At 36.2% G+C, this 27,988-nt stretch overlaps 2 protein-coding genes across 3 annotated transcripts in view; both read left to right on the top strand.

Annotated features, from left to right (window-relative positions):
• Positions 1 to 6,811, top strand: part of LOC125652495 (little elongation complex subunit 2-like) — a 48,996-nt gene extending 42,185 nt beyond the window's left edge. For both annotated transcript variants that reach the window (XM_048881735.2, XM_048881727.2), the window contains 5 exons: positions 1,287 to 1,371; positions 2,049 to 2,099; positions 2,276 to 2,359; positions 2,627 to 2,775; positions 6,543 to 6,811. In XM_048881735.2, coding sequence (XP_048737692.2) covers positions 1,287 to 1,371; positions 2,049 to 2,099; positions 2,276 to 2,359; positions 2,627 to 2,775; positions 6,543 to 6,646 — 473 coding nt within the window. In that variant the 3' untranslated portion in view covers positions 6,647 to 6,811. The remainder of the gene's footprint in view (positions 1 to 1,286; positions 1,372 to 2,048; positions 2,100 to 2,275; positions 2,360 to 2,626; positions 2,776 to 6,542) is intronic.
• Positions 6,812 to 16,626: 9,815 nt separating this feature from the next.
• On the top strand, positions 16,627 to 27,785 carry LOC125652517 (uncharacterized). Its single transcript, XM_048881803.2, has 5 exons — positions 16,627 to 16,764; positions 18,594 to 19,369; positions 19,911 to 20,079; positions 20,280 to 20,485; positions 27,367 to 27,785. Exons 1-5 carry the CDS (start codon positions 16,749 to 16,751, stop codon positions 27,649 to 27,651), a joined length of 1,452 nt encoding a protein of 483 aa, XP_048737760.2. The 5' UTR covers positions 16,627 to 16,748; the 3' UTR covers positions 27,652 to 27,785.
• Positions 27,786 to 27,988: the final 203 nt, after the last annotated feature.

A 27,988-nucleotide genomic window follows, 5' to 3' on the forward strand; every position in this document is an offset into this window, starting at 1 on the left:
TGCCCCTTTCGAACTTAAAATTTCAAGCAAGTATGTCATGTTTTTGTTAGCGCAACTCCTCAGAGACCGCTCAACAGAATTTTGCAAAACTCTGTAGTTAATAAGGACACACTGTGCAGATGTGCATAGTTCCAAGAAATTTGGATTCAATAATTTTTGTGGGTGTTATGCCCATTTTGAACTTAGAATTTTGAGTCCGTCTGTCCTGTTCTTGCAGTAATGCATAACATTACCATTCATTATGTTAGGCATTGTCAACCAATGTTGGAGTGTGGGTACATGTGTATGTGAGTTTGCTCACTTTTTCTTTCTTTCATTGTTAAATGTAACTATGTGTAAGTATTGTTTTACGTCAACAAATTTAAATATTTTTGACAAAATACAAACAGAAATTTCATATGAAAACGATTTTTAAATGAATCACGAGTTTTAATATAAAAAAATGATTTTTACTTTGAACTTCATTTTTAATTCAAGGGGAAAAGGAATTTACTTCGTAATATGCGTAAATTTGCTATATATCCACGTTCAATATAAGTACAGTATTTTTATATAGAGCATATAAGGAATTAGCTGGAGAAATCTGTTTCACTTCGCTATAACCATAAATTCACTATATCTGTGTTCACTGTATTTGAGTTTTACTGTACATAAGTTTGCATTTACTAAATATAAAGACAAAGGTAAAGCTAAAACTAGGTCATTGCTTTGAAGTAGACATTTTTACTCTGACCATTCTTGTTTTTTAAATGATCATCATTACACTTTTTTTTTCTATAGTGTGATAATAAATTATCATGGGATAGAATGGTGCTCTTTTTCTAGTTATTTGAAATACATGTTCATGTATGTTTCTTGACTAATACAAGGGTTAAATTTAAACCCCCATCTATCTCTAGAGTACCAAGTAGAGCATTACTTAACCAAACTTACCGGTAATCAGATATTTTGCCAGATGTGATTTGTGGTTATCAAGTGAGCATATCAATACAGATATGTTTCACTTTCATCACAGTTGGATTATTTCAACAAAAAAGTTTCATGGTTGACCTTTTTCTTTAATTAGTGTACTCTATTTAGCTCTCTCTATTTTTTTTTTTATTGTGTGTATGTACCTTGTCATGACCCATGAGCGCAGGGTTATAGACAGCTTGTACGTATAAATCCAAGTCACTGCGAGAAGTCAGTATTTGGAATCAAATCAAATCCACATTGAATATCCTATACTCAGATATGCAAAGTCCACTTGGATGGAAATTTAATGATTTCTTTGATCTGTATTCTAGCAAGATTCCATACACAGAGGACAGAACTTGTTTGTTTAGAAGAATTACAACCAGCACAGATTGTACCACCTACACAGGGCTTCAGGTATCACAATATACATATACAGTGACCCCTCGATATATTGCCAACTTTTGTTCAAGATGAATTTGGGCAATAAAGCAGGGGGTGGCAATATAACGAATTCACCATTACAGATGATTTACTGAGCAGTCAAAAAGAAATTCAATACCATGAAGTTATTTGGACTCCATTCTGTATAAACATTTACATTATCTTGAGTTTAATTCCACAATTATTAGAAATTAACCTGGCCACCATATCCAAACTATCACATGATCACCACACCACTATCAAAGTGCAGGTGTGATTACCAATGGGAGTTAGGTAATTGGGGGGAGGGGGGGGCAATATATCGAGGGAGCATTGTCCTTTGCTTTTCAATATTTTGAAATTGCATTCTGTTGAAATATAAATATTTTGTACAAAGTACATTAGATTTGGCAGAAAAGTTTGAGTACTTCATCATGGGAATTAATATTATGGGCATTAATGTTTGGATTTGTTGACAAATACAATTTTGTTGGTATATAAATGTGTGCTTAGCCACCCCTTTTTTTAGAATAGAAAATGGTACTTTGTTGATAATTTGATTTTCCTGCAGCCAAAAAAGGAAACCAAAGAAAATTAGTCTTCAAAACAAATACAATGAAGACCACAATATAGGATAAAGTTGTGTGATCTTTCATGTTTTTTATCAACAGCCCGGGAAGTGCCTTTTTGATGCTGCAGAATATTTTCCACCACCTCCACCAGTGAGTACACTGTATCTTAGTTGCAATCAAGTCTCTAAAACATGTGTACAAATTATCACAAAATCTAGAATCACCTTCATGTTGCATGTACATGTAATAGCACAAGTTAAAATGTGATTTATTTGATGTGTCAAAAATGGCAGCATTCTTTGACAATTGTGCCATGATTGTTTTAGGTTATCTCCTGGACAATATCTCCTCGGTCACAAGAAATTTTCTGATAAATGTATGATAAAGAAAGCTACAGAAGACAATAAAAGGTAACAGCATTAGAAATTAGATGATATAAAGATTCTGTGTACTAGGTTATATATGTCATCACCATCAATGTTTTTCTTATGATGATTGGATTTCTTTTATATACTAGGTGTGTAACCATAAGATTGTAATTGTTTTAAGATGAAATAGGTGGGACAGATTGTTTTCAATATTAAATTCTTACTGTTGGCAGCTTTTATTATTTTCAGTATGGAAAGTAAAGAAAGGAAAAATTAGTTTTATTCATGAATGCACTTTTTCGTATACAGGGGCTCATATGACCTACACTTTAACCAGCTGGGCTTTGCTGATCCCGAGTTTGACCTGAAGAAGGTGCCATGGACTCCTCTGGATCCCACCATTATGCTTCCCTACCATACATTACATGGCAGAATCCCACTGACCTTTGACCCAATTGGTGAGCAGGTCATATCTGTACACATAAAAAAGTGGCTTGTACGATTCTCGTGTTATGTGTTTTTTGAAAGAAATAAGTGCAAAAATCATGCATAAAAATCAGATGAAAAATTAAATATCAAAACATTCATGAAAACTTATGCAATTACCGTACTCTTTAGCTGAAGGCTCAAGTGAGCTTTTCTAATCAAAAGTCCATTGTCTGTTGTCAGCGTCGGTGTAAACTTTTCACATTTTCATCTTCTTCTCCAGAACCACTGGGCCACTTTCAACCAAACTTGGCACAAAGCATCCTTGGGTGAAGGGCTTATAAGTTTGTTCAAATGAAGGACCATGCACCCTGCAAAGGGCAGATAATCACAAAAATGCAAAAATAGGGTGGAGTCAAATCTTTAAAAATCTTCTCAAGAATCACTGGACCAGAGGAGCTGAAATTTACATGAAAGCTTCCTGATATAGTGCAGATTCAAGTTTGTTAAAATCATGATCCCTGGGAGTAGGATGGGGCCACAATAGGGGATCAAAGTTTTACATACAAATATATAGGAGAAATCTTTAAATATCTTCACAAGAAACACTGGGCTAGAAAAGCTGAGATTTACATGAAAGCTTCCTGACATAGTGCAGATTCAAGTTTGTTAAAAATCATGGCCCCCGGGGGTTGGATGGGGCCACAATAGGGACCAAAGTTTTACATGCGAATATATATGGAAAATCTTAGATATGGGCCAAGGTGACTCAGGTGAGCGATGTGGCCCATTGGCCTCTTGTTCATGATGTGGCTTTTATTCAGAAAATGGTTTTTGATTCATGTTCATTCAAATAATTGTTTTATGCCTCGTTCACACGAAGAATTTAATTCGCATTAAACGTAAGTTAATGCGAATTAAATCTGAACCGCGTTCACACGGAGATTTTAATGCGCATTAGTTTACTTCGAATTAAAATTGACGTCGCGATTTAATGCGAATTAAATTTACTTCGCATTAGCTCCGTGTGAACGCTAAGCGAAGCTAATTCGCATTAAATGTACACGCATGCGTAAAGGCAAATTTTGGTCACATGCATCATACCCATGGTCAGCTATATATATTAATGTCAGTTTTGTACGAAAAACTAAGCAAAATGATAATAATCACTAAAACATGTACAAACAACATGTCATTAGATAATGTCAGACGTAAACCTGTGCTCTGCATAGGCATACTGAGTAATACATGTGGAAGGAATTGTTTTTGAATACGACAAAAATGTTTTAAAATAGTGATATGATTTTCTTTTTTACATTTTTTAAAACAAATATGCCGCTCATTGTTAATTCTTTTATACCATATGACGTCATAGTAGACTTATAATACGTATTAGTAATTAAAAATTACGTCACAACAGTAGTCAGCGGAATGGTGAAAAAGACGTTCCGAAGTTTTAAAACTGGGCCCATGAAGAAACAATATATTGTCTAGATTGAATGCTGGTCGTCAGAGGAAATAACAAGTAATTTCTTGGGAACATATAGATAAACACGACAAAACTCCTTATGTGTAGATCTGTTATGCATGTAAATTGTAAACATGTAGTATACATGTATAGCGTTTTGAACAAAGAATTCTGTATCTACACAATATTCATTAAAATATCTATAAAAATAATTTTCAATAACATAGTCTATTCTTTACTTTATTTCACTCACCCATTAATGGAGATGCATACGAATTTAATGCGCATTAGTTTACTTCGCATTAAATATTACCGCCGTGTGAACGCTATTTAATTCGAATTAATTTAATGCGCATTATTTTACTTCGCATCAAATTTGATGCGAAGTAAAATTTAATGCGCATCCGTGTGAACGAGGCATTAAAGTTACATTTGTATACTGTGCCAGCATTGTCCGAGTAAAACTTTCTCTGGGATGGTAATTACATACATGTATCCATTCCAGATTTGCCAAAAATCTATGTATGCTGTGTATCAACAAATCTTGGTTGAATAAGAACTTTTTGAGGATGTTTTAACTAAAACTTTATACCTTACTGTGCATGACTTCTTGTATCTTCTTTCTTTCTGTGTGAAGAATTTGCATAATATTCATGCAAGTGTTGTATGATTAATGAAAATCATGCTAGCCACTTTTTCCTGTGGTATGGAAGGTAGAAATTACATGTACCATTACAATTAATGAATTGATGTGATTGAATTGAGGTGTATCTATACACTTTAATATCCCAAAGTCTGTTTTAGTGTACTGCTATCTATTTTTGTCTATCGTCATGCATTTTTTGTTGTCCATTTTTTGTCATCCTTCTTGCATTGGTCATAAACTTACGAACATTTTCAGCTTCTTCTCTGGAATAGCCAAACCAATTTCAACCAATTTTGGTATATGTATAACATCTTTGGGTGAAGGGGAACAAAATTTTGAATTTCATTGGTCTTTGGGCTGGATGAGTGTGCCCAAAACCATCAAAATTAATGTAATCTTCAAAAATCTTTTTCTCCTGGACATCAAGCCATCAAACTATTAGGATGATTATAATAAACAATGAGCACAAAACCAATTGTGTGAAATCCATGACCCCTGGGTTCAGGCTATAGGGTGGGGCTAAGTTGGTCATATATTGAAAATACATTATATCTGGGAAAGTCTTCTTTATTTCTGTACATTAAGCAGTCAAACTGTCGGCAAGATATATTTAAAATGCATTACATCATGGAAAATCTTCTTTACTTCTTAAGACATCAAGGAGGTAAAATGTTTGCATAATTATAATGAGCATTTAGCCCTCTACCAAAAACTGTGAAATTCACGACCCCTGGATTCAGGCCATAGGGTGGGGCTAATTTGGTCTAATGTGGAAAATGCATTGTATCTTAGATAATCTTTTCTTTTGAACGCCAAGCAATCAAATGGCAAGATTACAATGAGCAATGAATGAGCCCTATATGAAAGGTGTGAAATTCATGATCTCCGAGTTCAGGGCTCATGCCATAGAGTGGGGCTAAATTAGTCTAATATTAAATGTGTATTGTATCTTAAAAAATCTTCTTTACTTCTGGACGTCGAGGCGGAAAATGTTTCCATGATTATAATTAGTAACAAGCCCTCTACCAAACTTGTGAAATACATGACCCCAGGGTTCAAGTGCCAGGGTAGTGCTAAATTCGTCATATACATGTGTATTTGTATTGAAAATGCAATAAAACAAATCTTCTTTACTGCTGAACATCAAGCAGACGAACTGTATGATTATAATTAGCAATGTGAAATTTACTATCTTTGAGTTCAGGTCCCAGGATGGGGGTTAGTTGATCATATGTTAAAAATATAATACATTTTTGAAATTTTTTACTCCTATAATTAGCAATGACCAGTCTTTAAAAACTGTAAAAATACATTTTCTGTTATAGAAATATATATAGAATAGAAAATTGCATTTCACTGTGATGTGTTAAAACCTAGTCACCTATAAAAGATTTCCAAATTATATAGTTATACCAATGTATCTATCATCTAGTACAAAGTATGAAAATGGAGAAGTATGAAAAGCACACGTCAGGTAACACTGTGACAATGATATTTAAATAGTAGAAAATATGCATACTCAATGGACCCAAAATACCCATGAGCCTCTTGTTTTAGAGCAAGATTTGAAAAATAGATTATCTTCTGAAATATTTCTAGGTAATTGCTTTATTTGTAACCAAATAATGAAAAAGGAAGAAATTACTGAATGTGAATATTGCTGATATCAAGATATTACTTCGCAGATTTTAAATTTAACTACTCATCCCAAAGTAAAATTGCAAAGAGGAAGAAGAAGAACAAAGGGAAACGGAATAAAGGAAAAAACAAACCTCCACAGCAGAAGTAATGTGTGCTCAGAAGAACGGCTCAGGAGAACGGTTCAGAAGAACGGCTCAGGAGAACGGCTTCAGGAGAACGGCTCAGGAGAACGGTTCTGTGACATGTGGTGCTGGCATACTGTGATTGATCTCATCTCATGATAATAAATAACAAAACTTATGGTTCAAACAAAGATTATTTAATTGGAAATTTTATAAAATCTGATAAGATCCATGTTGCGATCCTGCATATCATGTAGTAAGAATACAAGACTAGAGCGGATAGGGTATGTTCTGGGATATGAATACAAGAGTGGATGGGGGATGTTCTGGGATATGAATACAAGAGTGGATGGGGGATGTTCTTGAATATGAATACAAGAATGGATGGGAGGATGTTCTAGCTGGGAAATAAATATGAGAGTGGATGGGAGGGTGTTCTGGGATATAAATACAAGAGTGGATGGAAGAATCTTCTTGGATATGGACACAAGAGTGGATGGGGGATGTTCTGGGATATAATTACCAGAATGGATGGGAGTAGGTTTTGGAATATAAATACAAGAGTGGGTGAGAGGATCTTCTGGCGTATAAATACATGTACAACAGTGGATGTGGAGATGTTCTGGAATGTAAATACAAAAGTGGAGGGTGTCCAGGGATATAAATACAAGAATGGATGGGAGGAGGTTATGGGATATAAATACAAGAGTGGTTTGGGGTGTTCTTGGATATAAATGGGGATTTTTAAGGAATATATGCACTAGGCTGTTAGTACACGGATTGCTTTTACATACATTGGGTGGATGGTATGAGTACATGCACAAAGTATTGTTATGGGTCAGAACAAACCCTTAATATAGTGCAGCGGAATTTACTAACAAAAAGCAATCAAACAATTATTAAGATTTATTAGCAATTGATAATTGATAGAAAATTGTAACAATAGCAAAATACCAACTAAAATCCCACAGGCACAAAAAATAGTCATTTCAAAATCGTAGTTCCCAGTATAATAATCGAAAAGGCATGTAAAATGTCTAACCAGAGCTCTTTTTTATCAAAAGAATTTCAGTGTATTTATAATAGGAATGAATTTTCTAGTACAATCTTGAAAGACCATGATGCAACCATTACATAATCTTTCTACTAAAAATAGCATATATTGAGATCTAGAACAATCTAGGTCACAGGTGTCACAACAATTATACACATCACTTCTCTAGAACAATCTAGTTCAATTTAGTGCGAATAGCAATACACAACAGTATGCTTATCTCTTCTTATTACAGCTTGTACTCCATATACTACATTCATACATTCTAGTCAAAATTGTTTTGGATGTGAACAGAAGTAATATACACATACTCCATTATTGAAGTATACACTCTAGCTTTAAAAAAGATGTGAAATCAATGAAAATAGGGGTTTACAAGCAAGGGTGTATTACAGTTAGCAAATCTATGAATACTAAATTATGGTCATTTATGAAGCGTCTCATTTTTGCAAAAAAATTGTTATGTTGGGGATTATTTCAATAATAATAGCTATATAGCTTGACAAGCATGCTTTTATTAAGATGACGTAAAAGACGCGAAGTAAGTGATACCACAAATCTTCATACATTTATCATTATATGAAAGTTGAAGATAACGAACAGTGATCAATCTCCTAACTCCTACATGTATAAGCAATACAATATAGATAGTTGGGCAAACACGGACCCCTGGACACACCAGAGGTGGAATCAGGTGCCTAGGAGGAGTAAGCATCCCCTGTCGACCGGTCACACCTGCCGCGAGCCCTTTATCCTGATCAGGTAAACGGAGTTATCCGTAGTCAAAATCAGTGTGCCAAGAACGGTCTAGCAATCTGTATGAAACACGTTAGAGCATTTCACCCAATGATAGGTTGTATTGACGAACTAGATCGTTATAACGATCATAGAATTTGCGAAATGCTGACTTCAATCGAGACTGTTGAAACCCCTGTACCATCAACTTGTTTGTAGCCTGCCTCGATTTAAAAACTGACCATACGCAGAACATGCTCTTGCGTATCGAATCATTTGAGAGACATAAACACCATATGCAGGTGATAATGGAATATTGCTACATCATACTTCTTACATTTATCATTACATCATACATTAAATGTACTCTATAGATAACTCATACAGTTATCATACATCTCCCTTTTTCAAGATAATGATTATAGAAATTACTGGATTTGAAAAATGTGTGAAACGGAGAGACATTATCTCAACAAACGTACTGAAGCTAATGACTAGCTACAGCTGACTGGAATAATACACTTTAACTGAATAAAACAAACTATTGACTTGTTCATAAAATATGCAAACTTTAGCACATAAAATCATTACAAGTGTGCTAATTCCCAAGTTCAATCTGTCAACTGGTGTCACAAATCTACCTGATCTGCCTGGTGCCATGAGGAGTGTTTTGGGTGTCGGGCACTGTTTTGTCATTCATAGTTGAGTTTATGAGTGTTTGGACTGACAGTTGATGCGTTTTCACTATCATCATTGCGCATGAATTGTCATGTTGGTGTTGTGATCATCGTAAGTATTTTTTTTTATCTGCACGCGTTTGCTGGCACAGAGTGATGACGAATCCTTTGAATGGGTCCTCTAGGAGTGTCGATGTTGTATGAACGGTCACTCTGGTTTGTCTTGGTTACAACAGTTCCCCCTCCTCCCTTCACCCACAGTTTCTCCTCCTCCTCCCTTCACCCACACAGTTTCTCCTCCTCCTCCCTTCACCCACAGTTTCTCCTACCTTCACCAACAGTTTCTCCTCCCTTCACCCACAGTTTCTCCTCCTCCTCCCTTCTCCCACAGTTTCTCCTCCTCCTCCCTTCACCCACACAGTTTCTCTTCCTCCTCCCTTCTCCCACATTTTCTCCTCCCTTCACCCACACAGTTCCTCCTCCCTTAACTCACAGTTTCTCCTCCCTTCACCCACACAGTTCCTCCTCCCTTCACCCACACAGTTCCTCCTCCTCCCTTCACCCACACAGTTTCTCCAGACACAAGTTAACGAAGGAGTTTGCTTACCTAGTGTTGTAGAAGTTCAGCTTCTGAGTTGTATGCGATTACTCTTCGAATTGTGGTACTTTCTCCAAATATGACCACTGTGGATTGTAGTTTTTCGGATTTTCCAGTATAGTGCTTCAACGTTGTCTTCCCATCAGAAGCTCTGCTGGACCGTATCCATTTTTCAGCCTAGTTGATCTGTATGCCAAAAAAACCCCGCAAGATATGGAACTGTTGCATTTCTAATTAGGCGCTTTATCGTTTTTGCAGCTTGTTCTGCTTCGTCGTTGAGGATAATAAGGACTACTGGTCTGATATTGAAAACCGTAATTTGCGCTTGCATATTGTGGTCTATTATCGGAAATTAGAACAGCAGGGATTCCATGTCTAGCAAACATGTATTTTCGGCGAGTCACGTGACTGTGACATGGTGTTGTTCAGTTTGACTATCTCGACAATGCGCAAGAAACAAGTAAATATCATTAAATGAAATAAATAATATTATCCTAACATCTGCCAGGATCTTTAAGGGAATTTGGTAGGTCTCAATGGTTCTGCATGATCATGTAGATTCGTCATGAAGACAAAACAGGATACTACCAATTCAATTTCTCTGGTCACCACATACCGGTAGTATTTCGGATGCGTTCCCGACATTTAAAAGTTCCTTGATGTCCTCTGTAGCATGTTGGTCCTTAGAACTGAAGGGATAACAATTCTGTTCTCTCAAGAGCAGGCCTTGACAGATTGTCAGTTTATCTCTAATTTGCCAAAATATATGTGTGGCATCATCGATAGACGGATTGATTCTCATATCCTTGCAATCCTTCCTGACAAGTACCTCATGATGATGCTCAGCACACTGTCTTCATATCGCTTTCGTCGAATGTCCTCTAGCATTGATTCGCTTGCTGGAAGGATTTCTACGACAATGCCAACGTATACTTCTACCATCTACTGAGATTCTTCATTAACTTTATTTTTAACTTGGATGATCTTGAAAGTGCATCTGTTGGGTACAGACTTTTCCCTGGGACATGACGTATCTTGTACTCATAAACCTTATTAGGAAGCGTGAATCCTTGGTGGATTGATTGATTGATGTTTTCGCCACACTCAACAATTTTTCAGTTATATGGTGGCGCCCAGGTTTTGTTGGTGGAAGAGAGAATCCAGTTACAATGTACCTGGGAAGAGACCACCGACCTTCCGAAAGTAAGCTGGGAAACTTTCTCACTTACCGGCACGAGCGGGATTCGAACCCGCGTCGACAGAGGTGAGGTCGTGTGATGATGAGCGCGATGCTCTAACCACTCGGCCATGGAGGCCCTTTCCTTGGTGGAAACTCCGATATGGCTTTGGATCCTAGTAATGCTATGAGAGGTTTGTTGTCTTTCTATGTTGAATTTCATACCCATCAAAAAATCTCAAAATTTCTTGCACGTCCAGGTGACTGCAAGTGCTTCCTTCTCTACTTGTGCATGTTGTTGTTCTGTGGGTCTCATGGATCTCGATGTGTATGCAATTGGCTTCCACTGGTCTCTTTTGCTGTCTGTCGATTGCAGAAGTATTGCTCCGAGTCTGTACGACGATGCATCTGCTGACATCTTTATGGGAGTCTTTGGATCATAGACAGCTAAATACAGTTTCACTGCTTCGTCTGTAATCTTGCGAAATGCTGCATCCTGGGAATGTCCCCCAAATGAACTAATTTCTTAATGTAGCATGTCAAGCAATGGTTTGCTGTGCTCAGCTAAATTAAAAGTGAATTTCATCATCTCCAAGAATCTTTCGTTATGTGGCGCCTCAGAGTTCTTGACTGCCGACACTTTCTTTGGATCTGAATGAGTTCCATTGCTGTCTATTACACGTTCCATACAGTTTATCTTGTCCTTTAAAAATTCATATTTTTCACTATATAGTGTGATGCCTACTATGACAACTTTTTCAATATAGTCATGTTCGTCTTAAGTGGCTCCCATGACTAGTATGTCGTTCATCTGACATAGAACTTCCTCGGAGCCTGAGAAGATCATCTGTATTCTCCTCTGGAAATAATAAGGTACAGATGATATTCCAAACGGTAATCTGTTTAAGCGATGCTTACGGTATTTCCCAGAGTCCACGGTTTGAGTCTAACTGTGAACACTGTCGCTCCAGTAAGTCTATTTATAGTAACTTGGTCCTTGGTAGCTGAAAGTTCTCTCTCCTGGCCCATCTATTGAGTTTTAAAAATTAAAAATATCATTTTCTTAAGTAATTCTTCGCAATTTTTACTACGAAATTTGGATAAAGTTCAGACTGATGGATGGGTTTTTTTTATCTAACAATTGACAAATTCTTATTTCTATTCTTTATCTATTCAGTCCATTTCAAATGAGGATTTAAAAACCATTTAAATTTTAACAATTGGCAATAAGATAAAATTATGTTCATAAATGTAAACAGAAAATTTTATCTGAACAGAATTGTGCAAGCGGCGAACGTAAAGAAATGAACGTGCGCTAAGATTACGTTGCAGTGTATATTGTATATTGACCTTCACTTTTGAGTATGCCTACAGTTTAGATCACGATCATGAAAACATTCTCAAAAAGGTTATAAAATCATTCTCATAATCAAATGGAGCACATACTAAACATTTATAGAGTATGCTTCACAGCTTGCTAAGAGTAGTACCCAAAACAAACATGGCTGAGTTTGAGTATGAGGACGGTAAAAGTTTTATAACCTCCAGGCCACAGAAATTTGATTGATTGATTGTATATTATTCAACGTCCCTCGAGAGAATTTTTCACTCGTATGGGGACGTCACCATTGCCGGTGAAGGGCTGCAAAGTTTAGGCCTATGCTCGGCGCTTTCGGCCTTTGAGCAGGGGGATCTTTATCGTACCACGCCTGCTGTGACACGTGGCCTTGTTTTGGGTTTTTTTCGGTCTCATCCGAAGGACTGCCCAATTTAGTCGTCTCTTACGACAAGCAAGGGGTACTATGGACCTATTCTAACCTGGATCCCCAAAGGAATCGGAGAAATTTGATATGGATGAAAAGTACAGGTCACCTACAACAATATTTTGAAATTGGAAACTTTCAAATTCACTTTATTTACTACAAAAAAAATTAAGTTTTAGTAGAAAGTTATCTGGATTTTTTTTAAAATCATGTTTTAAAAGGAGGTCAACCATTACTACGGTGCAGTATACCTCCTTAAGTGACATGGGTAACTAGAGTTGTAAATAAAATATCTAATATCGTCAGTAGTGTTGAACTCGTGTTATGCGAGAGTAGTCTACATTATAGCAGGAGTGAGTGACAAGTGTTCCAAAACGGTGGCGTGTTAGGAAGAAACGTATCCTGATGATTTTTTTGTATCAGAAATGTATAGCAGTGATAAAAACACGGAACAAAATATGATTTTGACACATAGTTTTGGAAATGACTTCATTTTCGTTTTAAAATCCATCTTGAAATTAATAGGAATTAACGTTAATCAGCATTTGCGAATGTACACACAGTCGAAATTAATGTTGATTTCACCAGGTATGTAATATACAATAATAACGGTTTCTTTTTTAAATTGTCTTTTACGGGTTTAACAATTTGCAATCGTTAATGAGTATATAACAATTAGAAAACATAAAACTGTCTATGGCATCAAACAATAATGATGTTTCTATCCCCCATGATGTAAACAAACACTATACAACACAAGGTGTTTTATTTTGATTTATAGAGGCCAGTAACTGAGCGTGCGCAAATTCAACTCTGATGTTACAAGGTTGCTTTAACCGAAATGCACCCTAAGATTTTAAAACACATGAGGGTGTGAAATGCGACGCTTCTCGCCGGCATCATAAGTGTGCTTTATGAAAAGCCTGTCGGTGTGAAGCCTTGTACACAGTCCACGCCCGCATGTATTTGTAAACTGAAGTTTATTTCTTATATTTACATCGTACTTTCATTTCTGTCGGTATTCCCAGTCGTTAAAATAGACGAACTAGATTTATATGTATCCATACGCACATTATTTACAACTTCAACGCATTCACGAGGAAATGTCTATCATTACACTTTGTAGAAAAACATTGGAGATGTAAATATTGTTACATATTTTCCATTATTTGTGGAAGAATAACGTAAATACGATGCAATTTTCGTAAATTTGGCTTTCAGTTCATGCTATTCCTGGAAAGTAAAATAAAACACGAACTCTGCCTAACCTATAATAAAGTAATGCGAAACAAGAAGGATGTACTAGTGTATCAATTGCGAGAAACTGTCCCAGTGTTATCAGATACCAGGAAAAGACATCATTACAGTGTAATTTCCTGCTTTTGTTTCAAGTATTTAAAAAATAATATTGTTGATATTTGTTCTTTGAAAGTGATGTTGAAGCCGTAATCTTACTCGTGCATCGTGGATTGGTAAACCACCGTTTGGAAGTTCGTATTACGTAATGGTATTCCATGTATAGCGATCATTTTTCATATCTGATAAATGGATGGTGGGATATTTGTGATTATGATATAATTTTGAAGAGTTTATCAAACAAAATAATCCACCATAGGAATTTACGAAATTCTGATTACTGCTTATACAAATCTCTTGATAAAAAGTTTCATAAACTTTCTCTTTATGAAAATATGAAATTAATAATTTACCACCCTTTTTTTCTTCCGAAAAATAAATTTTATACTCCCCAAAAATTTTGGGGAAGCATATAGTCTCTGTCCGTCCGTCCGAACTCCTATCTCTAAAGCTTTCATCAAATTGATATCAGTGTTGAATAATCGGATTCCATATTACATGAAAATTAAAATTTGATTTCAACAATTATTGGTTATCATGCGAATGAATTTCGGACAAAGTTCAATCAAGGACATTTTTGAAAGATGAAGGTCACTCAGAACATACATGTACATGTATGCCTTCTATATCATATGACAAAAAACCTAATTTCTACAATATCTCAACAGTTATTCATCATTGTACGAATGATTTGAACAAAGGTCACTCAAAGTCATTTGTGAAAGATCAAGGTCACTCAAAACATGTCTTTATGTGAAGAAGACACATTGAAAGGTCAAGGTCACTTAAAACATAGCCTGTATATGAAATAGCTCTCTTTCAACAATATTTCATTTATACGTTTGAGCACTAGACATTGGCTTTACATGTAGAAACATCTCTTTATCAAGTCCTTCATCATATGAAGTAGTTCATTGGTTACATGCACTTTGGGGAGCATCCATCAGCTTTCTTCTATTTTTGTTCTTATCCTTGCCAAGGGCGGATAACTTTCAAAAAGTATCAAAGACAAAAAGGTCGGCTTTTAATCATATAGCAGTTATATAAATTTCGGAAATTCCTTTGTGGCAAGTTTGGCTAATATTAGACCTGTGGTTCTGGAGAAGAAGTCGAAAAGGTTAAAGGTACATGTATAAGAATGAACGCCGGACAAAAAGTTATCAGAATAGCTCGATCACTTGAGCTTTCAGCTAAAGGGGCGCGACGAATAGCACACGTTATGCTTAAAAGACAGTCACTTGGTCAACACTCGGCTCGTTTCGGAAAGGACGTCGGGCTCTAAAACCGTATGGGGTTTTTTGTCCAGTGGTGGATCCATAACTTGTTAAAATGGGCCCAAGAGGCTGGGGTCTGTAGGGGCTTCAAGGTTTTGATTTTTTGGTTACTGCTTTGGGTTATTCTTGCTCTCCTATATACATAATAAAATCAATGAATAACAACCTATATTGATGTATAATGTGAAATCTTTTACTTTTGCTGTTGTTCTACCACAACTTTTTTTTAAGTTTTGGTCACAAGGGTGGGGGTGGGGGGTGGGGGGGCTCTAAATCCGCCACCGCTGTCTGTATATTTAATAAAGGTTTTTTGTTTTCTATTATTCATAATATATCGTAGTATTGAGATCTTTATTGGAATCTTACATAAAATTGGAGCACCTTTAAGAAATATTAAATGGTGTAATGCCGGCGTGAAACGTCGCTGTTCATACCCTCGTGTATTTCAAAAAAAAAAAAAAGAAACATATTTCTTATATTTACATTCTACTTTCTTGTCCGTCGGAATTCCCAGTCGTTAAAATATATGTACTATATTTATCAAATCTTATCCGCGCATTGTTTAAAACTGCAGCGCATTCATGAGGAAATGGCTGTCATTACAACTTGTAAAGATATCAAAGTAAAAAACAATGGAAATGGCGATATATCTGTGCATACTATATGTATATTCATAATTCCCTTGGTAGAATTATCATGTGTATATCCCTCCTACTTAAAAAAGCAAATTGATATAAATACTGCTGACATTATTCATGGGGCAAAATTAGACCCAATCTAATTAAAAACGTACATTAGATCCGCTCGCATACTCGCTACACTGAGCTAATCAAAGGATCCAATTTTGATCTAATGGAATTAAACAGCTAGGGATTTGACGAAGTATGAATATTTATAATTATAATATATCTGATATATTAATAAGGATTTAAGACCTAATTATCAATTAATGCTATACATTGGTACATGTAGCGTATTTTCCCTCGACTTGTGTGGAAACGATGACGTGATCTAGAGCGGTTAGCTAAATTGTCCCTCCCAGTTCAGTTAAAAACCGAGACGGATTATCTCACTTGCCCACTATGAATTTTATTATTTTAAGAGATAAACAAATTAATATCCCATTTTGAATGCATATCTCGGCTCAGGCATTTTCGGGTGTTGCATTCATATCAACGCGTTCCGTCAACAATCAATATTTTACGTAAGAAAAGACACTCTAATATTTACAAAATTAACCGCGACTAATTGGCCATTTGTTGACTGAGCAAACAACGTCTTCCATATATTGTTACATATGAGGAAGAATTTCCCCTTTGGTCTTATCCTTCTCAAAATTTCCCATCGTTTGGGGTCTATGTACTTCTACGTGTGTGTACACAAACGTCCGGGCTCGTCGCAAGCCAGGCGGTGCCCAATGATTTTGTACGGTTGGTAGCACTTGGCGACTTGTCAACTTGTCCATTTCGACAGGGCGGGATCGTTAAATAGTGGATGCACATCACCAGCGGTAAGTTTAATATCACTAAAGTATATAGCTATTTTTTCTTTAAAATATAACTACCATATATTTGTAAGTTTTAGAATAATTCACAGATATATAGTGACGTTGGTGTGGGAAGCCCGCGATCAGGTATTAGCAATAGTTTTATGATAATTTTATTGTCCATGTCCGTCAATTTATGAACACGGTGCAATACAATATTGCCGCTTTATTCCTTTATGAACGTCTCTGTCATAAAATGTGTGTAACAGTAAGTAGGAAATGACCGTTTTCTCTTTGTTTTATTATTCATTAAAAGCGGACTTTATTGAACTAGTGCATATCATTTAAACACTCATATTAAACGCGGAGATAATCGATGGATTAGCTAAAAAATTAACGATGTAATCCGATAGGATTAATGAAACTTGTCATTGTAGGTAGGTTTAGCAAGGATCCCATTTTACTCTGTATGTATGGTATTATTGATTGGTTTTTGTCTACAGTTAACAATGGAACAATAGCGGAGAACAATTCGAGTACTTGAACCGTTCTCCGCACTAAATTGATCTAGTATAGTGTCAAAAATGCTAACAAAAAGGTCTGAATATCGGTGTACGGCTTTTTATGTCCCGTTTTCTATTAGGAAGTTCATCAGAATTAAAATAAATTTTGAGCTTTATTTAGGAGGGGGCCCAGATATTTTCTCGACACCTTTTTAAACTCACGTGCAAGGGCATTTTAAAATTACAGGAATTCTAACAGCCTATTTAGCACTAAATTATCCTTAATTTACTAAAGAGCCTTGTAAGAAAATATGTTTAAAGTTCAGCTATCCAAATCAAAACAAGAACAAATTCCAACGGTATCGTTTATTTTCTAGCTATGAAAGAATTATACTACATGTATGTCACTTGTGTTTCATGATCTGTCAGTTTTGAATTCTTTAATCCTATTTTGGAATTAATCTTTTCCCAACAAATGTTTTAAAAACACTTTTTGGAACCTATTCTATCTATTGATGAGCTGTTTGTCCCGAAGGCTGAAGTATTTGAACATTTTACGATTCTTGTTGACCACCTGTGTTAACGTTGAGAAGTTAAAATCCAATTTAAATACTGCCAATGAATCACCAGTTAATTTGTAGTTCCTATCAACAATGTAGAGTTACTTGCGTCGAACTATTATCAACCAACGCGATCTGTGGTTATTGTTATTCCTGGTAAACAGATTCATTCACCGAATACACCCTCTTTCCTGTCGGAGGCGATCCCTACCGAACAATAACGATTGTTAACACGTTTCGCTGACCACTTCTAAATTCACTTTAGGTGCTCATTTTCATTTGGGTGTGGACCAACTTAATTGGTACAGCAAAATAATTGTGGTCATGAAAGCAATGAAAAAGACAAAATCACGATAAAAAGAAAATTCTTTGATTTTTAAAATGTAATGGAGTAAAATTCTAATTTGTAAAAGAATATTTTCCATTGGACTACTCAACCATGTCATTCTAAATTGAAGCCATGTTTTTCTCCAATGTAAATGATTGATCTTATTAAAATTTTCTTGGCGATCCCAGGTATTTTACATTAATACAGGCGGAATATGTCTTGAGGTACATGTAATATAAAAGGATTAAAGACATTATATGAGGTAATCCAAAAAGACACAAATTAACCTAAATTCATTGCAATTTAAATTTTGATTCACGGGATTAAAAAATCAATTCAGACTTGATAACAAGTACATGTATAAGCTTAACGTTTCATTGAAGTCCATTATTCTATAGATGCAGTCAATATCAAGATTATGGTTCCGAACTTTAGTTAGTAATATTTACTGTTTCGTTTCAGCTATGTCCGGAAAGAAGCAAAATGGTGGTCCAGTCTCCCAGAAAGTACCCAGCAAACAGCACGAGACTCGTGAAACCGACATTAACCAAAATGATCGTATAGCAGTGATGGAGATTATCAAATACTTTAAACGAGAAAGACATCAGATTATGGCGATGCTGAAAGAGAGTAGGGAAGATTTTGAAACCCTGGAAATGAACAAGCGTGCAATCCATATGGAAGTGGATACAGTTCGCCGGGATATTAACAAACATTTAGATGCCCTGGAAGCTAAGCTTCGAAAAAATTTAGATGAAATTCACAAGGAAGCTGCAAAAGAATGTCAGTATCGTATCGCCGAGCTAGAGGCTCGTCAAAGTGCAATTCAGGAATACCAGAGGAGGCTGGAAAACGTCATCAAGTTTTGGTCTCGAAGACAAGATTCCGATTTAAGTGCCATACAGACTTTTTACGAGTCCATAATTCAGCATAGACTAGATACTGCAAACAAGAGCTACGAGTATGAATTTCAAATAAATGATAAAATTGACAATTTGAAATCCCTAATTAAGCAGTTTGGAAGCGTGCGACTGCACTGTTACGTCAATTCGTTCGACGATTCCGGTGTGCGCGATATACAGAGTTCCCAGTTAGATCAAAGTTTAGAGGACTGCACGGCGGTAGTGACGACTTCCTTCTCTATTTGTGAAGACCATAATTCTAATATCGGGGGCTGTACCTATCTTTATAACGGTCTACTGATGATTGGAAATCGTCTGACGAATTCATTACAGCAGGTGAGTGTCCGAGATACACGTAGATCTGAAGCCACCTAGGAGTGTCTTATCTAGTTCAACAAGACCTTTAATTTGACCCACAACACAACTTGCAGAATGTTGTAAAATAGATTTGAAGGACGATTAGTAAATACAAATAAAACATTCATTACTGTCAACAGGTGAGCGCCCAGATTGATCCGAGACTACCGGTGAGTGTCCCACCTAATTCAGCATGACCTTTTCGCCCGCAACAATATACAAACTATGTCGTGAAATAAATTTGATGGAGGTCATTCATTAATTACAAAAAATAATAAATCAATGAAAAATATTTCTTAAATGAAAAAAAAAATAGCTTGACAACAAACAAACAAAAAATTAAAAACACCGAACAAACAAAAAACACAACATTAAAAAAACCCACCTCAGTTTTATATTGCATGTATTGATTCTTCATTACATACTACAAAGAAGAGCATTCCCTTATGTAGACAAAAAAGAAGTATATGTAGAATACAATGTACATAGAAATGTAATACAGATTGCCATGTCTTTGCAGTATGATCCGAACGGTACGATAGCTTCGGAGATGTCATTACAGGGAAAACCATGGGATGTGTGTCTCGTCAACCCCTTCACGGTGGCGGTGTCCCTTCCCTACAACAAACCATGGAACATGTCTTACGTATCAACCATCGCAATTGTCGATACCATTCAAATGAAAACAGGTAAGCTACCAATGAAACTGCTTGTTACATCCCAATCGCAAATGTGGGTTGTTGGTTGTTTTTTTAAAATAATGGATTGACAAAATAAAGTGAACGATAACGTCGAGCAGCGTAATCTGAAAACCAAAGCAAATATAATTTCTTATGGACTTTCAATGAACTTGCGAAATGAATTATAATTTGAATTTTGATATATTTAGTCAAAGAGATCACTATTCATTCCAAAATCCACGGCCTGGCCTATGGCGAGGAGAAGTTCTATGTGGCCTGCGTTACAGAAGTAAAAATACTTAACCTCAAAGGCGAATCTGTCCACGTGATCAGGGTGCCTAACGGCTGCATCAGACAGGTCTGCACTGACAAAGGCAGACTTCTTTTCTCCGACTGGAACCATAACTGTACACAGGTATAAGATTTAACACTCTGTAGCACAGCATCCGATTATACCGGTAGTTGATAGGTAGACCTAAACTGTCTTTATATAGTCTTATTCAAAAGGTGTACTTGTATCTATGGTTGTTGTAAAGCCATATTTAAGTTGGTTGGTTGTATGTTGTTAAACGTCCCTCTCGAGAATTTTTCATTCATATAGAGACGTTGAAGGGCTGTAAAATTCAGGCCTATGCTCGGCGCTTATGGCCTCTAAGCAGGGCGGGATCTTTATCGTGCCAAACCTGCTGTGACACACGACCTCTTATCCGAACGACCGCCCCATTTAGTTTAAGACAGGCAAGAGGTACTGAGGACCTATCCTAACCCGGATCCTCACGGGACCATAAATTCAAGCAAAGAAAAAAGAGACCTATGGGCCGTATCACTCACCCTACTGCAATACATGAAATTTCATTTGTACCACACACCCCTCTTGCGGCCACGGCTTGAACCCAGGGATGTGAACAAACTTGAATTTAAACCACATGATTGTGTAATTGCACAATACTTTGATGAGTTTTACCTTTGTAATTCATGATTTTCTCAGAGTTTTGATATATATTCTTATGTAAAAAAAAAAATTATCCCTGTTATTGCTCCCACCTACATTTAGGCCTAGGCGTCTTGGTGTCTATTCTTGATGAGAATACAGTCATAGTAATGTCTCAAACTGAGCCTTTTAGGACATGCAAAGCATTTCCTTGATACATGCACATGCATTATTATCATTCATCCTTCAGTAGTATCATGGGGTCTCAGAGGCCCGACAAGCTGGAAAGCATCTCTTATTTAGTTATTTTGAATATTTATGATTTGTCGCTTTCTGTATTTTCCGGAAGATACCATAAAGCAGGTGATAATGTCATTCTGTCATATTAGTTACACAGTTAGGTATTGACCTGATACGGAAAAATACATGGTGTGAAAAGAAAACCCGTACGGGTTTTCTTTTCACACCATGTATTTTTCCGTATCAGGTCAATACCTAACTGTGTAACGAATTTATCACGTCGAAGACCTCTAACTGTATATGCGGGGGTCTATATCATACAACTTAGTCAAATGTCTTTCCTTTTGACACGGCTGCAAGTCGAACCCGACGATAAATAAAATTACTCGCCCAATACGGATTTTACTCGCATGATACGGTTTTTTTTCACGGCGTCATGTGACCAAGATATGACCAATTAGATTTCAACAATTTTGTCTGAGGCGTGATAAAATGATATATACAGTCAGAAATATACATATCCAATTCTGAACATCACTGATTGCAACCCAAAGCCCGGATCTTATGTAATTAGTTTAAACGGAATAAAATAATTTCTTTTATATCTAGCTAGTGAGAAATATGTTTATAGATATTCAAGGCAAATGTTAAGAAGATATTTTAGAGCTTGATATTGAAACTAGCGAATCTGAATCAGATTCTGCCCTAGACTTTAAATATTACTAAATAAGATAAATACTTGTACTCAAAAACGAAGACACGAAACAGTCTTCGTCTCTTTGCAACTACATATATATATACATGTATATTGTATATGAAAATATCGTTTATTCTATGCACTCAACACTAACTCTGATAGGCAAATGCTACGGTTATTGTGACTGCAGCTGACGAAGATTTACAAGATGCATTGTATATTTTTGTTTTCATCTGTTCTAAAAAGAAATTTAATGGTGAAGTTAACATAATACAAATCCTTTCAATATTTTCAAAAGGGGCTGTCACCAATGGTAATATTATTGAAAATGTAAATTAATTCAAATATTTGGGTATAATATTTTTCCAGACTAGGCTTCGTTTGTTAGGGAAAAACGCCAGTGATCAAGCACAGAAAGCCATGTATGGTACATGTAATTGGAATTTGAAGAGAAAAAACACCTATATTTGTTTAACAATTGAATTCCAACTTGGTAAGTTTGATGAACTAGTGATGAAAGTTACCACAAGTAATATATGTATAGGCATATAAGGTAACTGAGATAAATTCTACATGTCGACCGGTATAAAGGACAGTAAGCAAGTATGAGGCAACTGAGATGTCATAAAATAGATATGTAAGTGAAACATCATTTGAACTTTAAAAAGTTCTGCAACTATTAATACTTATTTGTATCATACAATGGTGTCACTAAGAAATATGAGATTTCATTAGAATATCGTGTGTTATAGAACGCATCGTAGATCTTGCAGATGTTGTAATAACAGAAATAATTCATTTGCAAATTTTGTTAATTAAATTTAATCTGTCAAATTTATGAACATAAAAATGTTACATTTAGTAAAATGTGGGTAATAGTCTATTCGCAAACCAAAACACAATTTATATTGAGCATTCCAAATAATCTTTTCCCCATTCTTTTCATTTTATGTTATATCATTTTCATTATGCCTCTGTCGTAATGGTAAAATTGTTTAATATTGTTTTATTTTCATTGAATGTAGATTGGATGAATAGAATAACTTCAATGGTGATAGTTGGAAATTGCTTATTTGCTAAATCATTTTATCCAGGAATAAAGAAAGAAATTCAATATTTGAAAATTTGAACTAAACATTAAACTGAAATCATACAGGATTATATTCATATAACGGTAATCAAATTTTTCAAAACTATCATAAATAATCCGTTACATTTTAACATACTTATAATAAATTCAGTTTATAAATATATTTTGGGGTTATTACAAGAGCAGTGTTTAATACCGGGCTTCAAATCCCCCTTCATACAATCAGTGCAAGTTTTTTGTATCCTGCTATAGAGGGGTTAAACCTGTATTGTGGTCACACCCAGATGTCACAATATTATAAGAATAAATTATAATTCTCTCTATATGAAGATGTTTGCATATCAGTTTGACATATATGTACTGTTGATTCTTGAAAAAAGCTTATAAAAGATTTTTTCTCTATAGGCCCATCTTAAACTGTGCCCCCGCCCCGGTGTGAGCGATGCATGCATTTTACAATTTGCACCCTTGTGTTTCCTGAGAGGAAGATTTTCCAATAATTTCTCCATTTATTTCTACATAAAACTTGTAACTTGTATTATAGCCCCACCATATAGGTCCGGCGGCGACAAATCTGAATTTATACTATATAAAGATGCTTGCATATTATTTTGAAAAATTCCATACTTGTGGTTCATGAATTTTTTTAAAATTCCTATATATTTCCAAATTTCTTTACAAATTTTGACTACGGATTACTCCGTTTACTTGATCACGATATACACATCACGGCGGGTGTGACTGGTCAACAGGGGGTGCTTGCTTCTCCTATGCACCTGATCCCACCTCTGGTATATCCAGGGGTCTGTCTTTGCCCCACTCTTAATTTTGTATTCTTTATACACTATTATGAGATTGATTACTGTTCGTTATGTAAAACTTACAACCTTTTGTGGTCCCGCTTTGATATCAGAGGTCGTGACATTGGCAAACTAGTACCTACACAAAATGAAGATGCTTGTACATGTATATTGATATAGCTGATTTTACCACTGTGGTTTATTAGAGGATTCTTATAGGATCATGTCATATAACTTAATGTAAATCTTTGAATTTCTCGTTAAAAATTCCTGTTTATACCCATGTGGAATTGGAGGTCACTATAAATAAACTCGAGCCTACAGTAAACGAGCATACTTGCTAATAAATGAACTTGACATATTTTTCCTCTGTGATCCCTGAGAAGATATTTAAAGAATTTTCTATATAATCCTATGTAATCCTGTTTAATCCTTTCAATCCCTCTTGTGACCCTATCGAAGTCTTGGGAGTCTTGATGTAACATAACTTGAATATAAATGACTCAAGGATGTAAATGTATATAAATTCTACCCAGGATATTTTAGAGATTTTTTTAAAGATAATTTTAGATAAACTATTATTTTGTCAAATGTTAAACTCCTATTGTAGCTCTAAATGCCATTATTTAAAGTTCCGTGCATACAAATTTTGAGTATTCTGGTGTAGTGGTTCTTGAAATCCGCCCTATTTCCACTCTTTCTAAATATCCTCCCACGGATAGGAACATGAGGTTTGATTTCAAAGAAACTTGAATCTCCTTAATTCAAGGATGTTTTATGACGAGTATGGTTGACTTTGGTCACGTGATTTTGAGAAGAGGTAAAAATAATGTGAAAAGTTCAAAGATGATAGAAAGATGGCGGGAAAAAGTTTGATCAGAAAAGTTCGCTTAAGTTTTCAGCTCAGACGAGCTAAAGATAAACACCAGGATTCTCAATTATCACACCGTCATTCTGGATCGTGATTATTAGAATTTTTGTCCGTATCAATTTTCATTTTGATAAATAGTGATGTCGTAATAGGTCCTCAGAACCCTTTACTGGACTTTTGCGAGAACGACTGACTTTCAAAGTCAACAGCTGACTTGGACATTTAAACCTGCGTATGGTATGGAAGCACGATATCGTTAACTATATGTAATATCGAATTGTTGGACAATAAAAAAGGAACTTCTTTTGCCTCGCTCTTGAGCTAGATTTTTTTGGTGATTTCTCTCGATCACGCACGTTAAGCAAAGACGAGCGTGTTCAAACCGCTGCACGTTACAGAATGGTGGCAGCGTGGTCACTCTGGTGTTTGGCTGTCCAGAGGCTTGCTCAGGTAGAGTATGTTTGGGACTTTGTGTCCATGTACGCAGTTGGTTTCGTCCTGGGACGACGGCGGTTGTGGTCGTGAACGACAGATGCTGAAGAGGTTCCAAACAATCAGAAAAGGCCCATGCTAAGCTTCGGGACGAAGCTTCCCTGAGCAGGGGGGAGTGTAGCAGACAGTATGTAGGGAATTTCTATGGCATCGTTAGTGAGCTAGCTTTTCCATTGAAATGGTAGAGTCTCCCTCTATTGAAGCAACGGCTAGTGTGTTAAAATCGCTGCACGTTACAATATTATTACGGTAGGCCTGTTACGTTTCAATCCACTTGAACTTCTTTCACAAGGCTATTTTTTATGTATACCTAGATGTACAATGTTAACTCGCACAGATACATTGATTCATGTTTAAACTTTACAAAAAAGTCATTACATCATGACAAATCGAATGCAGGAGTTTTGCGTTTTATTTTATCATTAAAATGTATGAAGTTGTTATACAGCTTTATTCCATCAAACACACACATATACAACACAGTGCATGCTAAGCGTACCGACAATTCGGAATTACATATGCATATCTGCACTAATGGAGGTCTGTAGCTCTCTGGGAAAATATTTGGTCATACCAGAGAGCTACATATCCACCCATTATAAAAAGCTTTGATTCACGGCGCAGGTTGCTGTATTCTTACATCATGATATCAAAAAATTCCTAACATATTTTTCCAGTATATTTCTGTCCAAACATTTATTAAAGCCCCATGTGAACCGAAAACTCACATCTTTAATTGATTACGTTTGTAGATATAGCTATGTTAGGTAGCAGTCAATTCGAATCCCGTTGAATTTTTTTTTATATATCTATTCATTCCATTCAATATGAAGTACGTACTCTGTCTTCATTTATACATAACATCTGGTGTGTCCAGGGGTTCGTGTTTGCCCAACTATCTATTTTGTATTGCTTGTAGGAGTTATGAGATCGATCACTGTTCGTTATCATCACCTTTCATATAATAAACACGAATAATGGACGTAAATTTTGAAAAGTAATCCTAGTACGCTATGAATGCTATAAGTCTGGTCCCCGTCCCCGATGATTTTTTCAATACTGACATAAAAACAGAAATTGGCGGGGATGGAACTGGAACTGTTTCATCTAAAATATATAGGCAAACGGCATAGCATTGAAGAAGATCTATGTTTACACATAAACACTAAATACCAAGTTTGGCCCCGTCCTGGATTCAGAACGTCTACCACGGATGAAAGGTGAAGATAACGAACAGTGATTAATTTCATAACTTCTATAAGCAATTCAAAATAGATATTTGGACAAACACGGACCCCTGGATAACCAGTGGTGGGATCAGGTGCCTGGGAGGAGTAAACATCCCCTGTCGACCGGTCACACCCGCTAATTTACAATTTCGGTAGAGGACTTTCAGCTCTATATGACCAGATCTATGTATTCAGTTTTTCTTACAGACGTAAGGTCATAAGGGAGGTTTTTTAAACATCGGTCAATGTTTGCTCCATCCTTAAGGCCCCAGATGTGCAGGAGTCCTGAAATATATACTTTATACCCCCTTGTCCTCATACCAAATATGAAAATATAAATAAATGGCAGTTATCAGGAAGATAAGAATGGTCAAGTGTTCACGCACGACGACGGATGTTGACCAATTGCATTAATTAAGTTAGGTGACTTAAAAGTATTTTTGGGGATATTAAGTCACATAGACTTTACTGTTTTGGAAACAGTGCGAGTATGGAAATGAACCGGAACAACTCTATAATGTTTGGACAACTTAAACATTTCTGTACATTGCAGCGGTTCATCACTTATCCATGTATACAGATATGTCACGAAAAGGTTTCCGTATTATATGCTGGTGTCAAAGTCAGCCGTTGACTGTAAAAGTCAGCTCATCTCGCAAAAGTCCACTTGTCGTAAGAGGCGACGAAATGGGGCGGTCCTTCGGATGAGACCGCTAAAACCGAGGTCCCATGTCACAGCAGGTGTGGCACTATAAAGATCCTCCCTGCTCAGAGGCCGTAAGCACCAAACATAGGCCTAAATTTTGTAGCCCTTCAACGACAATGGTCGCGACGTCTCTTTATGAGTGAAATATTCTCGAGAGTCCCTCTAAACAATATACAATTAATCAAAAATGAATACTTTTGCATGTTTTGTTAGATAAACTTGGTTTACTATTTGTTGCAGTGCTTTGGACGCGATGGCATGGAGATGTTTACCTACACTCATCCACTGATGAAAGGGCCGGTGGGGATTTCCGTGGACTACGAGGAAAACGTCTATGTCACCAGCTTCATCTCCAACAACGTCCACCAACTGACGCCTGATGGACAATTGAACCGGATACTGCTGAACAAAGATGATGGCATTAAGGAGCCCAGGGCTATCTGCCTGCAGAAGTACACTAACAGATTTGTTGTATGTGACAATGCTGGCGTTAAACTGTGTGAACTACAACCAGGCAAGACATAGCGGATGATACTCAATGAGTATTCATTTAATACATGATCTCAGGGAACAAATGCTGTGTGAAGAACAAACTAAGGTTATCTTGTTAAAAGTACATGTATGTTGATTCCTAGGATAAAAATGTTCTTGTATCTCTGGTGGTTTGTCTGCCTTGGCGTATTTTAAAAGAGGCTCTCTTTAAAAAATTATTCCGTAATGTACAGGTGTATGAAGTAGTGGAACTAAAACGGGGAGGGTTACAAACCCCTCCACTTTGGTTCGAAATGTTAACCATAAAAAAAAATTTTGGGGGCAGTGTTATGGGTCAGAATTAACCCTTGATAATACAGCAGCAGAATTA

Source organism: Ostrea edulis, chromosome 1 (genome assembly GCF_947568905.1).
Source record: "Ostrea edulis chromosome 1, xbOstEdul1.1, whole genome shotgun sequence".
In the NCBI taxonomy this organism is placed as follows: domain Eukaryota; kingdom Metazoa; phylum Mollusca; class Bivalvia; order Ostreida; family Ostreidae; genus Ostrea; species Ostrea edulis.

What these genes read in the sequence shown, in the direction of transcription:
- LOC125652517 (XM_048881803.2), top strand. An exon ending in TGACGAATTCATTACAGCAG is followed by an intron (nt 19,370 to 19,910) that starts GTGAGTGTCCGA and finishes ATGTCTTTGCAG; the next exon opens with TATGATCCGAACGGTACGAT. An exon ending in TACCATTCAAATGAAAACAG is followed by an intron (nt 20,080 to 20,279) that starts GTAAGCTACCAA and finishes TGATATATTTAG; the next exon opens with TCAAAGAGATCACTATTCAT.